The 21159-nt window shown below is 35.4% G+C and overlaps 1 protein-coding gene across 3 annotated transcripts in view; it reads right to left on the minus strand.

The window, feature by feature from the left end:
* Positions 1 to 21159, minus strand: part of P4ha1 (prolyl 4-hydroxylase subunit alpha 1) — a 79439-nt gene that overhangs the window by 49649 nt on the left and 8631 nt on the right. For all 3 annotated transcript variants that reach the window (XR_002821696.1, XM_004623996.2, XM_004623995.2), the window contains exons 2-5: positions 12701 to 12806; positions 11142 to 11238; positions 9937 to 10088; positions 2758 to 2895 (exon numbers count right to left, since the gene is read on the minus strand). Coding sequence is in view for 2 of the 3 variants with exons in the window: in XM_004623996.2 (XP_004624053.1) it covers positions 2758 to 2895; positions 9937 to 10088; positions 11142 to 11238; positions 12701 to 12776 (463 nt within the window). In the remaining variant the exon portion in view is untranslated. The remainder of the gene's footprint in view (positions 1 to 2757; positions 2896 to 9936; positions 10089 to 11141; positions 11239 to 12700; positions 12807 to 21159) is intronic.

The following is a 21159-nucleotide window of genomic DNA, read 5'->3' on the forward strand; positions in this document are numbered from 1 at the left end:
GCTAAGTATAAAATTCAAAGAGGACAGATCTTTTAAGTCCTTTAATTAGTCTAGTTTCTTATACACTTGGTCCTTTTTTTTTCTTTGTAATGTGGAATAAGGTGCCATTTAATTTTGTTCTTCCATAGCTAATATTTTTTATGTATATGCTTTAGTGATTTTTTCTTTACAATAAATTTTGGACAATTGAAAAAAACCAGTAAAATGGTTGCATACAGGAATAAAGGCATAGACTGAGAAGTACAGGTATGAAAGTGAGAATTCTATAAATGCACTCAGCATAGATTAGATGGTAAAAGAATTAAGAAAATTTTATATTGAGACAAAAAAAATCTAAAGAAAAAGGCAATAATGCCTCAAAATGAACAAACAACACAGAAATAACTGAACCCAACTCTAGAGTATGTTGAAGATATAACCATGCACAGAAATGAATTATTTAAGGAGTCCTCAAGTCAATATTTTGACTGATTTTTCTGGTGTGATTAAAAAGCAACACATGTAGTGGTCAATGTTATTAATAATAAAGGCACTGTTATTGTAAATTATTTTAGGCATATTATAGATAATACAAAGAAGTTAATATCATTAGGAACTGGGATTTTCAACACAAAAGAGATACCAGTATAAACTCTGTAACCTTCAATTGCAATTGGAACTAATATGAACCCACATATTTCCTCCCTCTATTAATTTAAAAGACCTGGAATAAATTATAAACTCAACTACAGTCTACCAGTAGTTAGACACTGCTTTTTAAGTAACATTTCCTATTAAAACAAATCAAAGTTCATCAGATGCTATGACACAATGGAATTCTAACACTCTGTGACACTGAGGCAGGAGGATCACAAGTTCAAGAGCCTGGCCTGGGCAACTCTACAAAACCCTGTCTCAAAAAATAAAGAAGGGCTTGGGTTCAATACCCAGTACAACAACAACAATAAAAATCAATGCTCATTATTAGATAAACGCTTGATTCCTGCTCTGTTGTAGAAATTTGTTTAAAAAAACAAAAAACAAAAACTGCACAGCAAAAGGAGGAAGCTTCCTTGCTATCAAAGAATAACATTTCAAAAAGAATGATAAATTAATGTGAAGAGACTCCCTCCAACTAAAATGGGACATTATGTTCATCAAAATAAATAATGAACATAATGTATTGAAATACTGTACAAAAATACTGTGTGTAAAACTCCAGGAGAGGAAGAGAAGTCAATAAGGAGATTAAAAAAGTAAGAAAACATTAACATTCTATAATGAAAAATAACTACATTTCTTAGAATATTTTATTTTCAGCCATTCTGTATCAAAGTTTTGCCAACTGATCTCTAAATTAAAGATTTGGTACTCAGTGGACCCAGTGATTTTCCTAAGGTTAAACACAGTTAAACTGAGGTTAGATAATGTTCAAAATTAGAATGAGAAGATAAAGATTTGAATAAAATATAGAAAAGTAAATGAAATTAATTATTCCCCCCAAAAGAAAACCTGCCTCTGTGTTCTCTATTTTGTTAGATGGACCCCACCTACTTGCATAAGCCCAAGAACCTATATAAAGTCCAGTATCAGATCTCACCATCTGCTTCCCCACTACCTATGTCTGTTTCTCCAAATGCACTAGACACTGCTATCACTTCTTACTTAAGCTTTTGCAACATAACCCTCCTTGGTTCCCTAGGACCCAACCCAACATCCAAAAGAAAAAGATAATCAGGTGGGTGTAGTTCAGTGGTGTAGTTCTCCCTGGGTTCAAGCCCCCAGCACCTCTCTCTCTCTCTCTCTCTCTCTCTCTCTCTCTCTCTCTCTCTCTCACACACACACACACACACACAAACGCACATGCACACATGTACACACACACACAAAGCTATAATCTTATCAAAAGTGTTGTAATGAAAGCATTAGTAGAAATAAAAAATAGCATTTATAAATCTGTACATTTTTGGAAGTCCAAATTAATGCAGTTATCTTCATTTAATAGAAATTTTACTTACTATTATGTATGTTTAGTTTTATCACTTGATACTGTCTGAAATGAAGGGAGAGTAAGGAAAACACCCTGATAAATAACTTACACCAGTCTTTTTCATACTGAGAAGATATGCAATATGAACACAGAGGTAATATATTTTACTTTTTCCAGGAGACATTAATGGTCATAAACTACAGACTCACAGAAAATGTGTAAGATGTAAATTATCATAAAAATCAGATGCAAGATTAAGACTTTGTTGTTGTTGTTGGGGGAGGGGAGGTACTGGGTATCAAACTCAGGACCTGAGCTTGCATGGCAGCATTTATGCTGAGCTATCTCCCTCACCCGAGATGTAACTTTAGAAAACAGGAGTTCTGCCAAAAATAAAAAAGCAGAATGTTCTATCCTTTAAAATACTTTAACCATTTGTGAATATCCCAGTAGTCTTGGCTTTTTATTACTGCACACACAAATGGCATCAATTTTATTACAGATACATAGATAAGCAGTACCAGACATTCTTTTAAGAGTCTGGGAAAATTCTTTTACTCATGCACTAAAAGTTGCTTACTTATATTAGCCCTAAACATAAGCTTTCACAGTAACAAGCCAGAAGCATATCTACCACCGTTAAGTTCTATTGGAAAGGATTGTTCTTCTGTATCCAAAAGTTAGGAGAAAAAAAAAAAAACTACAGCTTTAAACTCTTAAAATCAGTCTTTTTCACACTGTTCTAGAAGACTGAATAGGCATTGTACAGAATGGAAAAATTATCTTACCTGGAAGATTACCCTTTGAGATGGTATCTGTGTCCAGATTGTAGGTGTCCTGGAGACGTAACAAGGCTTTGGCTGCCCCAACCTGATCTTCATCATTAGGGAAATACTGTCTCTGAATGGTTAGGTTAGAGATAAACCCTTGAAGTAGAAAATAAACAAATAAATAAAAAGGGACTGTAGAATCTCATACATTTCTATCCAATACAGAATCTTTATAAGGATTTTTCAAAATCTTATCATTTTTAGCTATACCAACAAAGCTCTACAAGTTAGTCAAGAAAAAATTAAATATATTGACAGAGTATAACATATGAATACTGAATGCCATGCCTGCCTCACCCCCGGGGTGTGCTGAGACACAGTTGAAACTGGGCATGGTGGCACATGCCTGTAATCCCAGCATTTGGGAGGCTGAAAACAGGAGGATCACTATGAGTCTGATCTGGGTAGTGAGACCCTGTAGACCCTGTCCAAATTAAAAGAAAAAAAAAAAAAAAAAAGAATCAACTAACATAACTCAGTTTTATACAACACAGCAAGAAACAAACAGTGCATTCACTAAGCTTGAGATGAGCATATGTATGGGATTTTAAAATGACATTCATAAACCAGGCATGGTGGTGCATGCCTGTAATCCCAGCATTTGAGAGTGGAGGCAGGAGGATCGCTGGGAGTTCAAAACCAGCCTGAGGGGCCGAGGAGATGGCTCAGTGGAATAACGCTTGCCTGGCAAGTGCAGGGGCCTGAGTTCAATCCCCGGTTCTGAAAAAAAAAAAAAAAAAAACCAGCCTGAGCTACAAAGTGAGCTCCCGGCCAGCCTGAATTGCACAGCAAGACCCTTTCTCAAAGACAAAAAATAAAATGTCATTCATTGGCAACCAATTATACTTTCAGATAATAGATGGTAAATAAAACTTTTGCTCTTAAAATTTTTTTTGTTCTTGCATGTGCCACACATTATGCCAATATGTGAATATATGTATTTTGATGAAATTCTTCAGAGAAAAAAGGTGTTAATCATATATTTAAGATCAACATCTAATTTACTAAAATACATACAAATGTTTAATTAGCAAATATAGTGTCCATTAGTCAAGATTTACTATAAATAAAACCTATCGTTAATTTAAGGGAGATTTACATAAAATATAGAAGTCACACTAACAAATTACTGGTAACTACATAATGTCTAGGAGAATGGATGCTAAATAACTCCTCAAGAAAACCAAACAAAAAAGTGATTGTTGGGATAAGGAGTTAAAATGGAGACATGCAAAATGACCTGCAGGTAATGTGGGATGAGAAATAAAAAACAGGACTACAACAGCAGAGGGAGTAACCAAGAACACTTGGAACTCAAGGACATCCTGCTTTCATGACCTCGTTCCCAGGTCCCTAGCAGCTGCATGTCACATACAGCTTAAACATAAATCTTAGGCACACACGATAAGGTTTTGTTTTGTTAACCAAAAGTAACCTAAAGGCTGAGACTCAATATATAAAAATAAAAACTGAAGGCAGAACAGTAGCTCTTTTGCTTCAAACCTCACCTTTCTTGAATTGAAGGTCTGTGTGTCTTTGCTTGTGGCCAGTGCCTGTGAGTGTTTCCTAACATGTGGTGCCAAAACCCAGGCCTCCTGGAACCAGGATGAGGGTCTTCATCCCTTCAGCCCCCCATCTGAGAAGGACTCATGGTGTACCTCATCATCTTCAGATTCTACTAGGTGTGAGTATGGGACAAAATTTTCCTACAGCCCACATTGCTTACCACGTAGAGCTTTTGTTTTTGCTAATCATGCTTGTTCTATCTCAGACTGAACTCGCTTGCTTAAGGAAATAGATGAATGCTGCCCTTGGTATCCCAATGCAGGCTCCTTGTGGATTGCAGATTGGAAAAAAAGTGGGTATATCTTAGCTCCTAGCACCCCCATACAAACACTTAAAACTTGGCACCTATGCTGAGATGCTATTGAACAATTTGGGGTTCCACAAAATAAAACGTCAGTGGACACATCTTCCACTGTATCTAAGAAAAAAATTCTGTCCCAAAACAGGAACCCAAAATAGTAGCTATATCCACATCCCCGGCTCTGCTAATTGAAAATGCTCACCCTTACAAGGATTCACGGGTTCAGCCAACCTGTGACAACTGGGTTAAAGAAACTCTAAAGGAAGGAGACCCTTATATTCTAACATTATGCCCAATTGCCAGAAGACCAGGAGCTACTTCTAGACATGAAACACTCCCTTATTCTGTGTTCAAAGAATTAAAAAGAGTTACTACTAAACATGACATACATAGCTCTTACAACACTAATTTATTAAAAGACATTACATTTGGCTATAAACTTACCCAAAAGCTAAAACAATGTTAGGAAATATAAACTGGCTGCAGTCCTATTATTCCATTGACACACAAACATTAAGTCCACTCTTTCAATTGCTCTCTTCCTTTACCTCTACCTCACAAACACTACCTATCTCTCCCCCTACTAAACAAGCTCTACAATACCTTAATTTTGTAGATACTACTCCCTTAAGTAAGGAGAGAAGTCATTTCATTCTAATAGCTCATCAATCTTATTATATGGGGGGGGGTATTAGCCCAACAATATAAGAACAAATGGTATTTTTTAGAATGGCTCCACATACCTTACGCCATGAAAAGGACCCTATGTAGTCCTGCAAGTCAAATTACAGTCTGATGAACATGCTATTAAATGAGCAATACATTTATTTGGCTTTGCTGTATCAACCTTTGGGTTTCCTATGAAAAAGATATTCATCAGGGTTTTTTTCTTCCATGATGACTATTATCTACTTGTTTTCATTATCAGTCTTTTTCATATACATATATATATTCTCCTTGCCCCATGATACATGCTTATCATACCTACAAAAGACTCTTCCTATCTCTTCTTTTCATCTTTTCATGATTCTATCTGATAGGCCAGTTTCAGGACTCACAGTATACATTGATGGAATAAAACTAAGGGAGTAATAACATGGCAAATAAATCAGACCTGGCATCAGAGATACACACTCCCTTATACCTCCACACAACAAAATGAGATGGCAGCCATTCCACTAGCTCTCCAGCTGTTCGACAACCAACTTATAAATATTGTTTCTGACAGTGCCTATGCCTGCTATGGAGTACAACACATTCCAGATGCCATCATATCTTCTGCTCTTCATCCCATACTATATTCCTTATTTCTCTATAAGACTCTACTGTGGAGTCGCTCATCTCTTATTTATATTTATCATACTAAATCACATCTTAAACTACCTGACTTCATTTCGCAAGGCAATAATTATGCTGACTCTTTATTACCTTTGTTTATAGATCATCAATTCTTTCACAAAATGCTGTTAACAAAAAGTTTCACATTCCTTTCACACAAGCTCAAACTATAGTTAAATCAAGTAACCAAGGAGACGGTATTCTTCTATTTTAACCCCACAGGTCCACTGTAGGTCCCTGCTCACTACATCAGACCTGTCCATGGCATGGTATCAAGGAGTGAACAACCTGATCCCGCAATTCCACAACCCGATCTCGCAATTCCAGTCACCTAGCCTTGATGGACGCCAACCATCACAACCCTCTGCCGAGAAAGTAAAGAATAACACGTCCTGAGGAATTAGTCACCTGGGGAAGCCTAAAAATTCTTATTAATGAGGCACAAGATGCTCTTGTGCATACCCCCAACGGATTTACTTTAGAGAGGTTATTCTTGATAATCTGTGCTAAAATCACAAAAAAAATCTGTGTTATTGATACTTTGATATGCTGTGCTTTGCCCCCTGGATTATCAGCTGCTTTGTGCAATACTCACAAAAATGTATGAGTTCAAATGGCCTCTTCCCTCAACATTTCTTCCTTTTGTCTCGAACAGGACCTTAATTTACAGTACATATTGGGTTCCTGCCTCTGACCAACCGGTTTGTAAGCCCATTGAGGATATTAGAAACATAACTTTCCTTAGATATACTGACTCCAAGCCAGCTTCTTATCAAGACTTCACCCATTGGGGACCTGCCTCTTATGATACTCCTTCATTACCCATAAAGTAATAATGATTTGTAAATTGCACCGGAGCCAAATGTCATAAACTGTTGGGTAACTTAAACTGATCCAATTATGATGACTATATTTCTAATTATGGTAACACTCAACTACACCTAGGATAGTTTTTTATATGTAATAATCATTCCTTTAATTATATTCCTGCCAATCTCTCTAATGTCCCCTGTTGCTTATTTTATTCATTTATTTTTTCTTTTTGTATTTAGGACAGGGTCTACAGATCTCACTACGTAGATCAGACTCATAGTGATTCTCCTGTTTTCAGCCTCCCAAGTGCTGGGATTACAGGCACGAGCCAACACACCCAGTCTAAATTGCTGTCTCAGAGTGCCCCAGGGGTGGGGCAGGCACAGCACCAAGGGGATTGAACTCTGGCCACTGAGCTCTGCCTAAGCAGGTGCTTTAATCTGCTGAGCTATCAGACCAGTCCCATCCCCTGTTGTTTAAACAGATTGGCTGTGATGCTTCCTTCCCAAACTGATTTGACTCACCCCCAAGCACGTAATCTTATCCATCCAGAGACATTTCTAGTATCACTGCTCCCTACCTGTGATGATAATGTTACGTTCCTGTCAGATGCAAAAGCTTATGCTATATATTCAGTATTGTAGGTAATCTATTCTTTGGAGAAATAGCTGAAAAACATGTTCTACAGTTGGGATGTAATATAGCAAAGGCTTTAAATGCCACATCTATTGCTATTGCCTTGCTCAAGGTGGAACAAAAGGAATGTAGACAAGCCACTTTAGACAACCATGCTGCCATTGATTATCTGCTTTTATTTCATCACCAGGGATGTAAAAAGGTAAAAAAATATGTGTTGTTTTACTCTATCAGATAACAGTCAATACATACAAAAACAAGTAGACTTTTTAAAAGAACTAGCCTTACAGATACAACAAGGAGGAGGATGGGATTTGTTTGATTGGCTAAGACAATGGATTCCCTGGAAAGGGTTAAAACTAATATTTCTCATGTTTGTACTCCTCTGTTGTGGAATAATTTTCATTTGTTGCATCCCACAATGTATTCCCTTATGCTATAATGATTGTAACCTATGAGACAAATTCATGTATTAAGCAAACAAAGAAAGTGGAGATGTTGGGATAAGAACTTAAAACAGAAACATGCAAAATGACCTGCATGCTTGTGGGATGAGAAATAAAAAACAGGACTACAACAGCAGAGGGAGTAACCAAGAACACTTGGAACTCAAGGACATCCTGCTTTCATGTCCTCGTTCCCAGGTCCCTAGCAGCTGCATGTCACATATAGCTTAAACATAAATCTTAGGCACACACGATAAGGTTTTGTTTTGTTAACCGAAAGTAACCTAAAGGCTGAGACTCAATATAAGAAAATAAAAACCGAAGGTGGCATAGCAGCTCTTTTGCTTGAGCCCTCACTATGCTTGCATTGAGTGTCCAAGTGTCTTTGTTTGCGGCCAGCGCCCGTGAGTCTTTCCCAACAAGTGATTAAAATTTTAGTGATATTAATGTTACCACTGTAAATAAAAATTATGTATGAGACCTCCCTCTACTCTCAAGAACTTTTGGTCAACTATTTGTACTTTGACCAGCAAACAATTAAGCATTTTTATTTTAATGGAAATGTACAAAAGAAACAACCAGGAGGGAAAGGATTAAAGTTCATATGAAACATATTTTTTAAGTCTTAAATCAATTCTCAGTAAAAATTTCCACATGAACTTTACATGCAAGTTGTACACTAGACTGTAATGTTTCTTATGTTGAAAACAAAATTTTAGGTTAAATCCTCTCTAATAAAAACAGAAAAAAAATATATATAGTATGGTACGACTACCACAGATTAGAACAGCAAAATTTCAAGGTTCACAGTATAAAAGAACTGCACAGGTCATTACTTTGAATGAATGAATGAATGAATGAATGAATGAATGAATGAATGAGGTAGGGGTGTGTGTGTGTGTGTGTGTCTGTGTCTGTGTCTGTGTCTGTTTCTATGTAGAGGGAGAGGGAGAAGGAAGGATGAAAGGAAAGGGAGAGGAAGGAAATTAGGGGATAGGCAGAAAGGGGGGGTACAAAAGGCAGGGAGAGGGATGGGGCTGTATTTTCTTAAAAACGTTTTCAGAGTACAGTATTTATACAGTAGAGAAAATAATCATAGGCCATCTCATCATCATAGAGAATAAGTATTCATAAGTACTTACCATTACTTTTCAAGGTTTCCTGTCTTAAGTCTAACACAGGAGTCCACTTTTTCTAAAGAGGACAGCTAACAAGTGGTTGCCAAAATCATGGTTACTACCGAACCCCAGATGCACTGTTTCTCTTCTATATAGATATACAAATTCAAGGCCTATCTTATGTAATCACTTAACAGGCAATACGACAAAAACTTCTGTAATCTGAATCAAGTACAATAGCAAAATTAGCATGCATTTTTTTGCATCAGGACTTGAACTCAGTACCTATGAATTTCTTTTTCCTTTACAATTTCATAGATACAAGATTCATTCTTACCACACATATCAGCAACCTCAGTATACAATTTTTTCAACTTTAGCACACAGATTTTTTTTTCTTTTTCTTTCCTTATTGAGAATTTTCATTTTTTCACTTAAAGGAAACAATTTATGGCTTATCTTTGGCACATATGAATTGTCATTATCATTACTGTTATATTTTGGGACCATCATTAAGTAAAATAAGGGTTATTTGAGCATAAAGTACTTTGAAAATGATCTGATAGATGAGAGGCTACTAAGTAACTGAAGACAGGTTGTGTATACAGCAGAAGCATGCTGGACTAGTCTCTAGACTTCAAAACAAAATCACCAGTGTCAGTCACAGTAGCAGACATTACTATTTTTGTTATAATCAAAGAATTTAGGATCTTGACTAAATGAACCTTAGTCAAACTAAATGCACCCAGGCAATAATTACAACATTGAATAACTTGAATTTATGATCCTCCTGACTCAGGAAATTGACATTCTGGAAACTAACTCATCACCAACTTCAGCATTTTACCAGTAGTAGCAATACTGCTTTACCTTTTTATTTTTATTTTTGTGTGGGGGGCATCTGTGACCTCAGACTTACCATCTGACATATCCTTAAGGACCAGATTCTCCAACTCACTCCACTCAGTATTCAGCCGTTTCATTAACTTGAAAGCATTTACAGGATGCCCAACAAATCCTTCTGGATCTTTTGTTGCTGTGCTAGTCAGCCGATCTAACTTCTCTGCCCATCTATAAATGTATGACATAAAAATGTGCATACACTCATTAAAGAAAAGCACAATGTAGTAAAGTAGTTGGGAAACAAGACTAGATTAGAGACTTCTGAGTTAAAGCTGCACATATGACTTTGTTCTAAAGTAAAATTATAAAGGCTGTTTAAACAGTAAGATCTTACTGGTAAAAACTTAACTTGGCAGAATTTTGCTCAGTTCTGTTTCTCTCAAATGACTATAGTAAATGGATTCTTCCTACTTTAGTAAAAGCTAGGATTAGATCCCTCTACTGAGTGTAAAACACTCATTTCCCCATAGATCTTTAAGGCCAAATAGCTATTACAAAGTTCAAACTCGCCCAAAGTTTACTCACATATTCTTTTAAATTAACTTATAGGGCTGGCCAGATAGCTCAGCTGACTAAAGCACCTGCTTAGGCAGAACACAGTGGTCAAGGTTCAATCTCCAGTGTGCTGTGCCTACCCCACCCCCAGGGTGCGCTGAGTACTAAGTGCATTTAAAAAATTTTTGACTTATTCAAGTTTTTTGTTGTTATTCATTTTAGAGATTTTTCACTTTGTTACACAGGCTAACTGATTGAGACTGGGCATGGTGGCTCTAATCCCAGCTCCTGGGAGGCTAAAAACAGGACAATCACTACAAGTCTGATCTGTGTAGCGAGACCCTGAATACCCTGTACTAAGTGCATTTAAAAAAATTTTTGACTTATTCAAGTTTTTTGTTGTTATTCATTTTAGAGATTTTTCACTTTGTTACACAGGCTAGCTTAAAAATCCTGAGCTCAAATTGACCCTCTAATACAATTTGTCATGTATAGTGGTACACACCTGCAATCCTAGCACTCAGGAGACTGAGGCAGGAAAGCTGCAGTTCATGAGTTCAAGGCCATCCTGAACTACATACTGAGAGCCTATTTAAAAAAAAAAAGCCCTCATACTTAGCTACTTATTAAACAAATAAGTTTAAACAAACATTTAAACAAAAGACAGGAATTCTTATCTTAAAAACACCCAGATGTCAGTCTTATTAAGCAAAATACACTACATACCTTTTTATCTGTTCTAACTTGTCCTCTTCTGCCTTAATATAATCTTTTAGAGAAGTCACCAGGTCTTTCTCCGTATGGATCAAATCAGTCATTTGACCTACAAAGGAAAGAGGGAAAGAAGGTTACCAAACAATCATATTCATCAACACACATTCTCGAGTCAGCCAAGGATGGCTGAGAACGCTTCATCCTATGAGGGGATTTAACTGAATTAGATGTGTTGAAGCAAATTATCTTTTTTCTTCTTCATTAGCTAAATCTTCTTCATTAGCCAAAACCTGTTCTAACTATGCATTCTGGGTCTAATTTTCAAAATACTTTATTTGTAACCTTGGACTATAATATATTCAACAAATGATCTAATATATTACAATATATAATTTATATAATTAAATAAAAGAGAGGAATTCTTATCTCGATAACACCCAGATGTCAGTCTTATTAAGTAAAGCACATTACATATTTTTTATCTGTTCTAACTTATCCTCTTGCCTTAATAATCTCTCAGAGAAGTCAGGATTTAAATATTTATATAATTATTATATTGTATATGAACAGTAAATAATAAATATATTAAACATAACATGTGTTTATATTATACTTATATAATTTATATATATATATAATATCTAATTTACTATCTTTTAATAAATTAGAATTAAAACACAACACCACTTTCCAAGGATCAATGTTTCTACTTCACCACCTCCTTTCACACTTTCTGTTCTAAGGTCTAATTAAATTTTTACTTAATAAACAAAAATCACACTAAAAAACTGCAAATGACCTATGCTTGAATATTTATAAGGGATTAGAGGGCTTGTCATTTTATATCTTGAAATCAAGTATAAATATATAATACTTATGTTTTAGTTCTATAATTCCATAAGGGTTCAAATGGTCAAGAGAATGAAGGAAAACATCTCATTTAAGACAATGAAACATAGAGAAAATATAAAAGAATACATATCAAACAATGAATAATACTGTAAAAGCAAGAGACATGGGGAGGTCTTATATTGTATGTACTGTACTTCTGGTTTTCTAACCAACTTTTTCCAATGCTAGGAATTGACCCTAGGGCTGCCTGCTGTATTTTTGAGGTATACCCCCAGCCCTGATATATATTTTTATAATACCTATAAGGACTTTTAAAAATTATTATGTATCAAAAAGAATGCTCACAGTAGATTGTTACATGGAAAAATCAGGTTAGAAAATAATATGCTGTTTATTTGTCTATCTGTGCATCAAAAAGGACTAACATACAAATAAATATATGCACTATTTGCTAGATAGACCTATTAGTAATTTTCTTTAAGAAGCTTTTCTAAATTTTCTTAAGTTTCTAACCAATATGTAATATTTTTATAATAAAAATCAATTTAAAGAAAAAAGAATCGAGTTAAAAAGGAGAGAGGACTTTTAGAAGGGCGGAGGGTAAGTCAAATACTTCCAAATGCACTGAATTTTTTTTTTTTTTTTACTTATTTAAAAACACCAAAACAATGGAAACTTTTGAATGCAAAAAAACAACACAAAAAGTAGTTACAACTCACCAATTGAAGTAAAAAACCCTGGATGGGCCAAAGTTTGGGGAAGCAGAATCCCTACAATTAGAATATGCCAGATCATCTTGGATGATTTAATTTTACAGGTTCACACCTATAAAAGAAACAAAGTCATTATCAAAAAAAAAAAAAAAAAAAAGCTTATCCATTTTGTCTATAAATGAAATGAAAGTCAGACTCAAAAATTAGGCTACCTACAGAACAATGTTAATTTGTGTATATTGATTTAATAATAGCTAATTTCTTACTTTTCACTGGGTATAACCTGGTACTTATTCTTAAAAACTTCCATTTGTTTTTTCCTTAGTTATTATTACCATTAGAGTAAGTAATAGTAGTAGCTTTTAATATAGCTTGCAAACTTTTCTTCTGTGATATAGATGTAAACAATGATTTCTGTATATATGCAGAATGGCTTAGATAATTGTACTGCTGATTTCTGCTGATCCATTAATAGGAACAGTTAATGCTTACATTATTTTTTTCTTTTAACTTCCTATATATATGTGTGTATATATTTTTTTCTTTACCAATTTTGCTTGTTTATACTGGTAATCTGAACAACTGATTTGAGGATAACATTATGTAATACAACAACCATTGTTGAATTACTATGTTTAGTGAAATTCTGTAACTAATGGGGGTTTTTTCCTTACTATTTTGTATTCTTTTTAAAAATTTTTAAAAAACAAACACTGATTTTCCCATAAAAATGTATTAGCATGACAACCTGATTACTACAAATATATTTTAAAGATATTACAATATTTTTAAAAGAAAAAGGATTTCATAATTGTCCAATTAATCCTTAAAATTCCTGGGCCAGGGAGATAGCTCAGAAGCATAAGCACCTGCCTGGCAAGTGCAAGGTCCCCAGTTTGATCCCTGGTACCAAAAAAAAAAAAAAAAACACTTAAAATTCCTAATTTTTTCCATATTTAACGTATATAATTTTAAACTGTAAAATAAATTCAATTAAAAGTTGTGGGTATGAGGATGAGGAAAGTGTCCCAAAATGGACTGTATGGACTGTGATTGATATTTAAACACCCTAGAGGGCCAGGGAGATAGTTCAGTGGCTTAAGCACATGCCTGGCAAGCACAAGGTCCTGAGTTCGATTACCAGTACCAATAAATAAATAATTAGGGGCCAGGGAGATGGCTCAGTGGAATTAGCGCTTCCCTGACAAGTGCAAGATCCTGAGTTCAATCCCTGGTTCCTCAAAATAAATAAATAAATAAATAAATAAATAATCAATCAATCAATCAATCCAATAAAAGTCTTGCTTTATCTTGGTCTTAACCATCCAGCAGAAAAGTATAAAAATGAGGTATATAAAGTAAAGCCACATTAATATGCTGAGCTGTGAAAGGCTCAAGTCAACAACTTCTGTGGACAACCCACTACTACTGTGGACTGCCAGACTGCGTTGGATTGTTTTGCTGAATTCACACATCTATAGTACGTAGATGCCAATGGAATACCCATTCCTGACAGGATCAAGCAAAAAAAGGCGATACAAAGGAAGGACCATTTTGTATCTGTATATGCAGAATAGTTAGGATAGATATACAACTACTTTCACTTAATTCAATGAGAAGAAAGATTTGTACTAATAGTGTTTGGACAGGATATCCTGTCTGCATCTTGTACTATAGATAACCACTAAGAAGATAACAATATACAATGTATTAATTATTGAAACTGTCCTATTAATCAGTAAAAAAAAAAAAATCCAATAAAAATAAACACCCTAGTAAAGTACTGTCATGACTATTAAATGAGTGAACTGTTTAGTGCATGAATTACATCTCAAATAAACAGCCCTGTCCATTTAAAACTCTAATTTCTCTCTAAAAATCCAGTCTTGAGATTTTTTTTCCTCTTTTATCTACCATTTCTATTAAAAAAAAAAAATCTTAGCCAAGTATATAACTGTGGCTGTTTTCCTCCTTTCTTGTTCTAATTCCGGCCGCAAAGCCCTTCTTTTTTGTTTTTATCTCTGGTAGCAGTCTTTTCTAGGGAAGATGATTCATGGCAAATGAGTATCACCTCACCAGCAGGAAGGCTTTTACCTTGCTTTCCCAGAGGCCCTGCTAGAACTTTTTGCTTGCTGCTTCTCTACCACAAACAGGGACTTTAAATCTTTCTAGTGTCTAACAAGAGAATCAGCTAGCATTACAGTACCACTTGCCTCAGTAACAGGCTTCTTTTGATGTCTGACTTTTGTCACCCTGTGCCTCTCTCTTTATGAAGGCATCTCTGACTCTTCTCATGTGAATTCGTCTAAACCAACAGGCTCAATAAAGGCCACACTGAAAGCTTTCCGTTCCTCCAAAACTGAAAAATGACCTCTTTCCCCCCACTAACTCTGAATCTCAATAAAAACATCACCAGAATGAATCTGGAAGAACTCCTAAACCTCCTCCCCTCAAGTCTGCTGCAAACTTCCAGATACTTCCAGAACCACACAGTAAGTAGTGAAATGCGCTGCTTTCTTGGCTGCCTTACAATGACTTTGGGACGTCTTCTAGAACTCAGCAGATGTAGACATTTCCTCTCCTGGGCTCCTGCCAAAGCACAGACTTTTTCAAAACTCTGGGCTGCCTGAAGAATCTAGAATTTTCTCACTGTTTAAACAGATTTCTGTCACAATGTTTTTCACGAACAAATGCTATTCCCCAAAAATACAAATGTTTTCATTGTACCAATAAAATTAAAATAAAAAGTTTGTTTGCAAGAGGTTTTTTATTGGGGCTGGGAAGACAGCTAAATAGAATAAGTGCCTGCCTGGCAAGCACAGGGTCCTGAGTTCAATCCCCAGTACCACAACAACAACAACAACAACAACAACAACAACAACAAAGAGGTTTTTTATTCATTTCTATTGTCATTAAAAACCTATCCCCTTTCATTCTCCATAAATCTCACAAAAAATCAATATTAGCTTATAAAAATAACTAAAACTAAGCCTAAACTGGTTTTTCTTCAAATGCTGTAACTTGAAAACTAGGAATAAGGAGGACCTACAGAAATTTAAGAGGACTAATGTGAAACTTCAAAACAATACTCTTTTGAAGAATAAATATGCCTTTAACATTCTTTCATGCTTCAAAATAAATTTTAGACAGAGCAAATAGTTCTAATCCACAAAAAAAGTAAAATGTTGAGATAAACTATAGGATCTTTGAAAGCAGAGAATTTCTAAACTTGAAGAAAACAACTTGTCAAAAGCCAAATGGAATTTAAATACACAAAAGAATTTAAGTTTATATGTTAAAAAATTTAAACTACAATCTAAGAAAAGAATTATTTTTAATAACTCAGAGAAGTCAATAAATATGTTCATAAGTGGATAAAGAATAAGAAAACCCACAGGGAAAAACTGTGAAGAGTTAAATAAAACAAAAAATGACCAACCTTATTAGTAATAAAGGACACAAAAATTAAGACACTATGCCCATCAAATGAACAACTAAACAAATTAACAATTAAAATTATTTAATGATGGCATTTCATGTCAAGAAAATTAAAAGTTATCTTTAAGCCTGGAAAATTAGTGAAAACATATCAGACAACTGTGATGGAATCAGTATTGAATGAAATTAAGTTTTCACTATCTGAAAAAAGTTATAATTAATACTGATCAAAACATAGGAATAATTAATATCAGAATGTGGTGTTATCTTTGAAAGAAACTATGCATAAGAAATTCATCCAAATGTAGCTGTCTCTACATTGCAGATTAGGTGACTTTTTAAAATTAATTTTCCAGATGGCTTATATTTGCATTTTTGTTTTTTGTGTGTGTTCAGATGCCTTGCATTTGTACATTAACAGAATTTATATAAAATAATAAACCACAAACACATAAACTTCCACACCAACACCCCCTAAGCCTTGTAAAAATTGGTTAACTACTCCATAACAAAAAAAGTTTCTTTATAGCACATTAAAGATACTATAATTTTTTTAGCACACTCATTAACTCAAACTTTCAGATTTTACTCTTCTCCTAAATTTATTTAAAAACAACCTAATAATCTACTAGTGACTACTTTACTAGAATAGCACACTGTCTCATTCTCTTTCCTCCTAGAAATACAGATATGATAAGTTAGGCCATGACGATTGGGGAATAGGCTTGAGAAGTACAGAAAACGCTCTTTATGGAATTTGTAAATTCAGAAATTAAATTTGGATCTGCATTGTGACCATCTTTTCTATTCATTAAGGATGCACAAAAATCCAATCTATAAATGGGACAACCCTGGAATAGAGACAAGCAGCTCCAATCCCCAAGTCTACTAAACGGAAAGAGAGCTCCCTAATAGTCTCCCAACCCACATAAGGAAGCCTGTAAATGTCCTTGTTCTTAACCTAGTTCACATGGCATTTCTGAGGATATGGGATTACAGCTCAGTGGTAGATTGCTTACCTAGCATGTACCACAGGCTGAGGTTCAATTACATGACAGGGAAGAGGGTGGGAAATAAATTCTGTTATTTGCAATAGAAAGTTCAGAACCTTACAGAATTAGAAACCACTGGATAGGGCCGGCCAAATAGCTCAGCAGATTAAAGTGCCTGTGCGCAGGGACCAGGGGTTCTATCGCCCGGCCAGCGTGCCTGCCCCACCCCTGGGGCCAGCTGAGATGGCAACTGAGACTGGGCGTGGTGGCGTGCACCTATAATCCCAGCTCTTGGGAGGCTGTAAACAGGTAGATCACTATGAGTCTGATCTAGTAGTGAGACCCTGAACACCCTGTAGACCCTCCCCTAAAATTAAAAAAAAAAAAATCTCTCGGGTAGATGATGGGTCAAAAAGAAGGGGGTGGTGAATGAAAGCAAGAGACAGGAAAAGAAATATTGTGGGACTGTCCTGCTTCAAGGTTTTATATAGTTAGATTTTTGGACTTATGTGTAAACATAAGAAGTACATAATTCTTTATGCCTATTTTTAAAAATATATTCTAATTTTTAAATGTTTTTTTCATCATATTCTGTAGGGACTTAAAGTTCAACATACCAATACTTGATGAAAAATACCTGTTCCATGTTATGCCTAAGATGTCTGATATTCAGACAGATAGTGAGGTTAAGCTTAACAGCCTAGGTTGTATGATAATAACAATATGCTTGTCTTCTGGGTGGTTAACAACCTAAGTTTGCAGACCAAAATTAGAGAAAAAGGAGGGCCTCAAGGGAGCCAACATTTTGGCCCTAGCCTTCCAAGGTCAATTAAGACTCAGGACATATAAGAACTTATACTGTAACATCATGTAACTCAGTAGTGTCCCAAATTTTCTGATCAAGGAGATTATGGGGCCAAAGGGGAAAGTGATCGATGAGGTAGAGTGTGCCTAAGGAGAGTCACATGGAGAGAAAACATTCTCTCAGGCTTTCACAGAGAGCACAATGGCCAAACAATGGCCGTGACTGATCCACATGGCTGACACTCACAAAGGTTCTACAATCTGAGGTTTAGGATCTCAGGATAGATCCTGAGGGGATTTCACTGACTTTATCAGACCCAAAAGCTACAACTCTTGTTGCATAGGTCCTGCTTTACCTTGGTCTTAACCATCCAGTAGAAAAGTATAAAAACAAAATATAAAGAGTAAAGCCATGTTGTTATGTTGAGCTGTAGGAGACTCAGGTCAACAATTTCTGACATTGCCAGTCAAGTGGAAGACTCAATACTATTATGGACTACTGGACTCTTTTAGAATATTTTGCTGAGTTAACACACCTATAATATTCAAATGACGGAACTAAACACAAAAGGGGATATAGATGAATGTCTATTTTGTATCTATGTATTCAAAGTGGGTAGGATAGATATATCATTACATTCTCTTAATGAATGGAGGGATTTGTTCTAATAGTGCTTGTAAATAGGATATTATGTCCGCATCTTGTACAGCAATTAACCACTAGGAAGAATGTATGCAATGTGTTAATTATTGAAACTGTCCTACCAATTTGGTTTGAAACTGTCTCATTGCTATTTGTTTCTCAATAAAATTATGGAAAAAAACATATTTAAAAAAACAAAACCATTGGATATAACAACCCCCTTCAGGGCCACCGAGATATGCTGGGACCAAATTCTATCTGCTGCACCATGTGCCGCACCATGCTGCACCACCCCACCCCACCCCCAGGCACACTAAACCAGCCACAGAGACTGCAAGTGGTGGGACATGTCTGTAATCCCAGCACTAGGGAGGCTGAACAGGAGGATCACTACAAATCCAACCTGCATAGTGAGACCCTGTGCCAAATACATTAAAAAAAAAAAATTCCCCTTGATATTACACAAAAAATACTGTGCCTCTGCCCTTAAAATAGGCAGTGCACCAAAATGGTAGATTCAATTTACCTGCTTAAAACTATAATCGAATTTCTAGTAATTATTCTATGGGATGATTCCAACCAATATGCCTCATTCATCCACATTCATTCAGAAGCCTTAAGTGGCATTTATAGGCACACATGTCTATCAATCAAGTTTTTAAAATATGACTTCCTACTTATAGTATCTCATTTCTATTTCTACCCTCATTCAGCAGCTAGCTAAGCAAACCATTCTTAAAAAAAAAAAAAAAAAAAAAAGCAAACCACTCTAGAGTATCTAAGAGTCAAACATTCCAAGAAAGTACAGGTTTATAAATGTTCTAAATTTTTAAAAAAGCAAGAAGATAATTATTTATTTATTTGATACAGGGTCTTGCTATGGAATTCAGACTCCTAGTGAACCTTGTGTCTCAGTCTCCCCAGCACTTGGATTACAGGCATGTGCCACCATACCAAAGCATGAAGTTTTAAATGGATCAAAGTAGATGCAATCTCAGACAAAATCTTTGGCATGGCCTGCCTTAATTAAAATTTTAAAGACAAAGAGAAGGGAGAGGAAGAAAAATAAAAGTCACAGATAAACTTACACTGGAATAAAACAGTGCTGCAAAAAAAAAAAAAAGTGCTGTAACTATATAAAAATTTAAAATACTTTGGTTCTTGGTTGAACAGTAAGTTCACAAGTGTTTATTGTATAACTTCTGTAACATTTACAAAACATTCTCAGGTAGGCTTGGATAAAAAAAACATATGCAAAGTTTACTACTTATCCAAACATAAAAGTTTCCTACAGTGCTTCTTCTAGCAAAGTCCAGCCCCACACATGCCACAGATCAATTAAACCTGGGAACAGAGTTTAAAACAGTTCTACTACACTGTAAATATTTTTGATGTTGAGTTATCAGGATTCATTGAATTTTAGGTACAAGTTTTTCAATGAATTACTAGAACAGGTCATCTGGCAAATAATCCTATTATCCTTTCAGTTTCACATTTTTTCTTCCAAGAAAAAGTTGCAACATTAAAATGTTTGCTTTCCCCAGGCTCAGGGCACATGGTTGTAATCTCAGCACTTGAGAGGCTGAGGCAGGAAGATCACTGAGTTCAAGGCCAGCCTGAACTACATAGTAAGACCCTGTCTCCAAAAATAAAAAACAGAAAGAAAAAAAAGTGTTAGCCAAGAATAGCAGCTCTTAAGTTTGTTTTGCCCAGAGAAATCCAAAAATTAATAAGCCGACTAAAGAATGCTTGATATTCAATTCTAAACTCTGACACTAAAAATATTCCAGAAGGCTCCTTTTAAAAGTCTCTCTACACCTTGTTCTAAATCATTTTTTAGAGGACTCCAGCTTTAAGTTTATTTCTCCTCATAGAGTTATCATACTCAATTGTTGGTACTCCTTGCAGCTGTGTTCACCCTTTAATTTTTTTTGACAGTCTTCAGGATCACACAAAAGACTAACACAAATTCAGGTTCCTAATTCAGGCCACTACCATGTGCTACATATCAAGATTTGCCATGCCTTTTCCATCTAAGCAGGATGCATTTTCTAAGACACTCAAGACTGATTGTTAACAGAACTGGTTTTATTTCTGTTCTCTATAATCCCTCAGCAAATTGTCGTTTGTTTTAACTTAATTCCATAAATTCCAGTCATACTTCTGCTCTCAAAGAGTGAGCTAGTACTTACAATCTGATGGACAAGTACTTTAACGCTATGACAGACTTTTCTATGAAAACCCAGAAATCATACTAGCTTTTTTCCCCACAGCTTTGTGTATGTGAGCAGTAAACCTAGCCGTTAACATAATTAAAATGAATAGTATTTGAAGATTCATGTAGGAATCAGCTCTGCAAGACACAGCCCTTAACTGAAAGTGCCAACAGGCTATCTCTTAGAAGTTCTTCTACAGCCCCAAGATTTCAAAACTAACACAGGATCTAATTTTGTTTGTGGTACCTCTCCACCCCTCCTATACTTTGTTCTAGAGAATATAGTGCCCTGCACCCTTTTTTATTTTTTTGAGACAGGGTCTCACTATATAGGTCAGGCTGGCCTTGAACTCACTATGTAGTTCAGCCTGGT

This window comes from Octodon degus, unplaced genomic scaffold (genome assembly GCF_000260255.1).
Source record: "Octodon degus isolate 3935 unplaced genomic scaffold, OctDeg1.0 scaffold00005, whole genome shotgun sequence".
Taxonomy (NCBI): Eukaryota; Metazoa; Chordata; class Mammalia; order Rodentia; family Octodontidae; genus Octodon; species Octodon degus.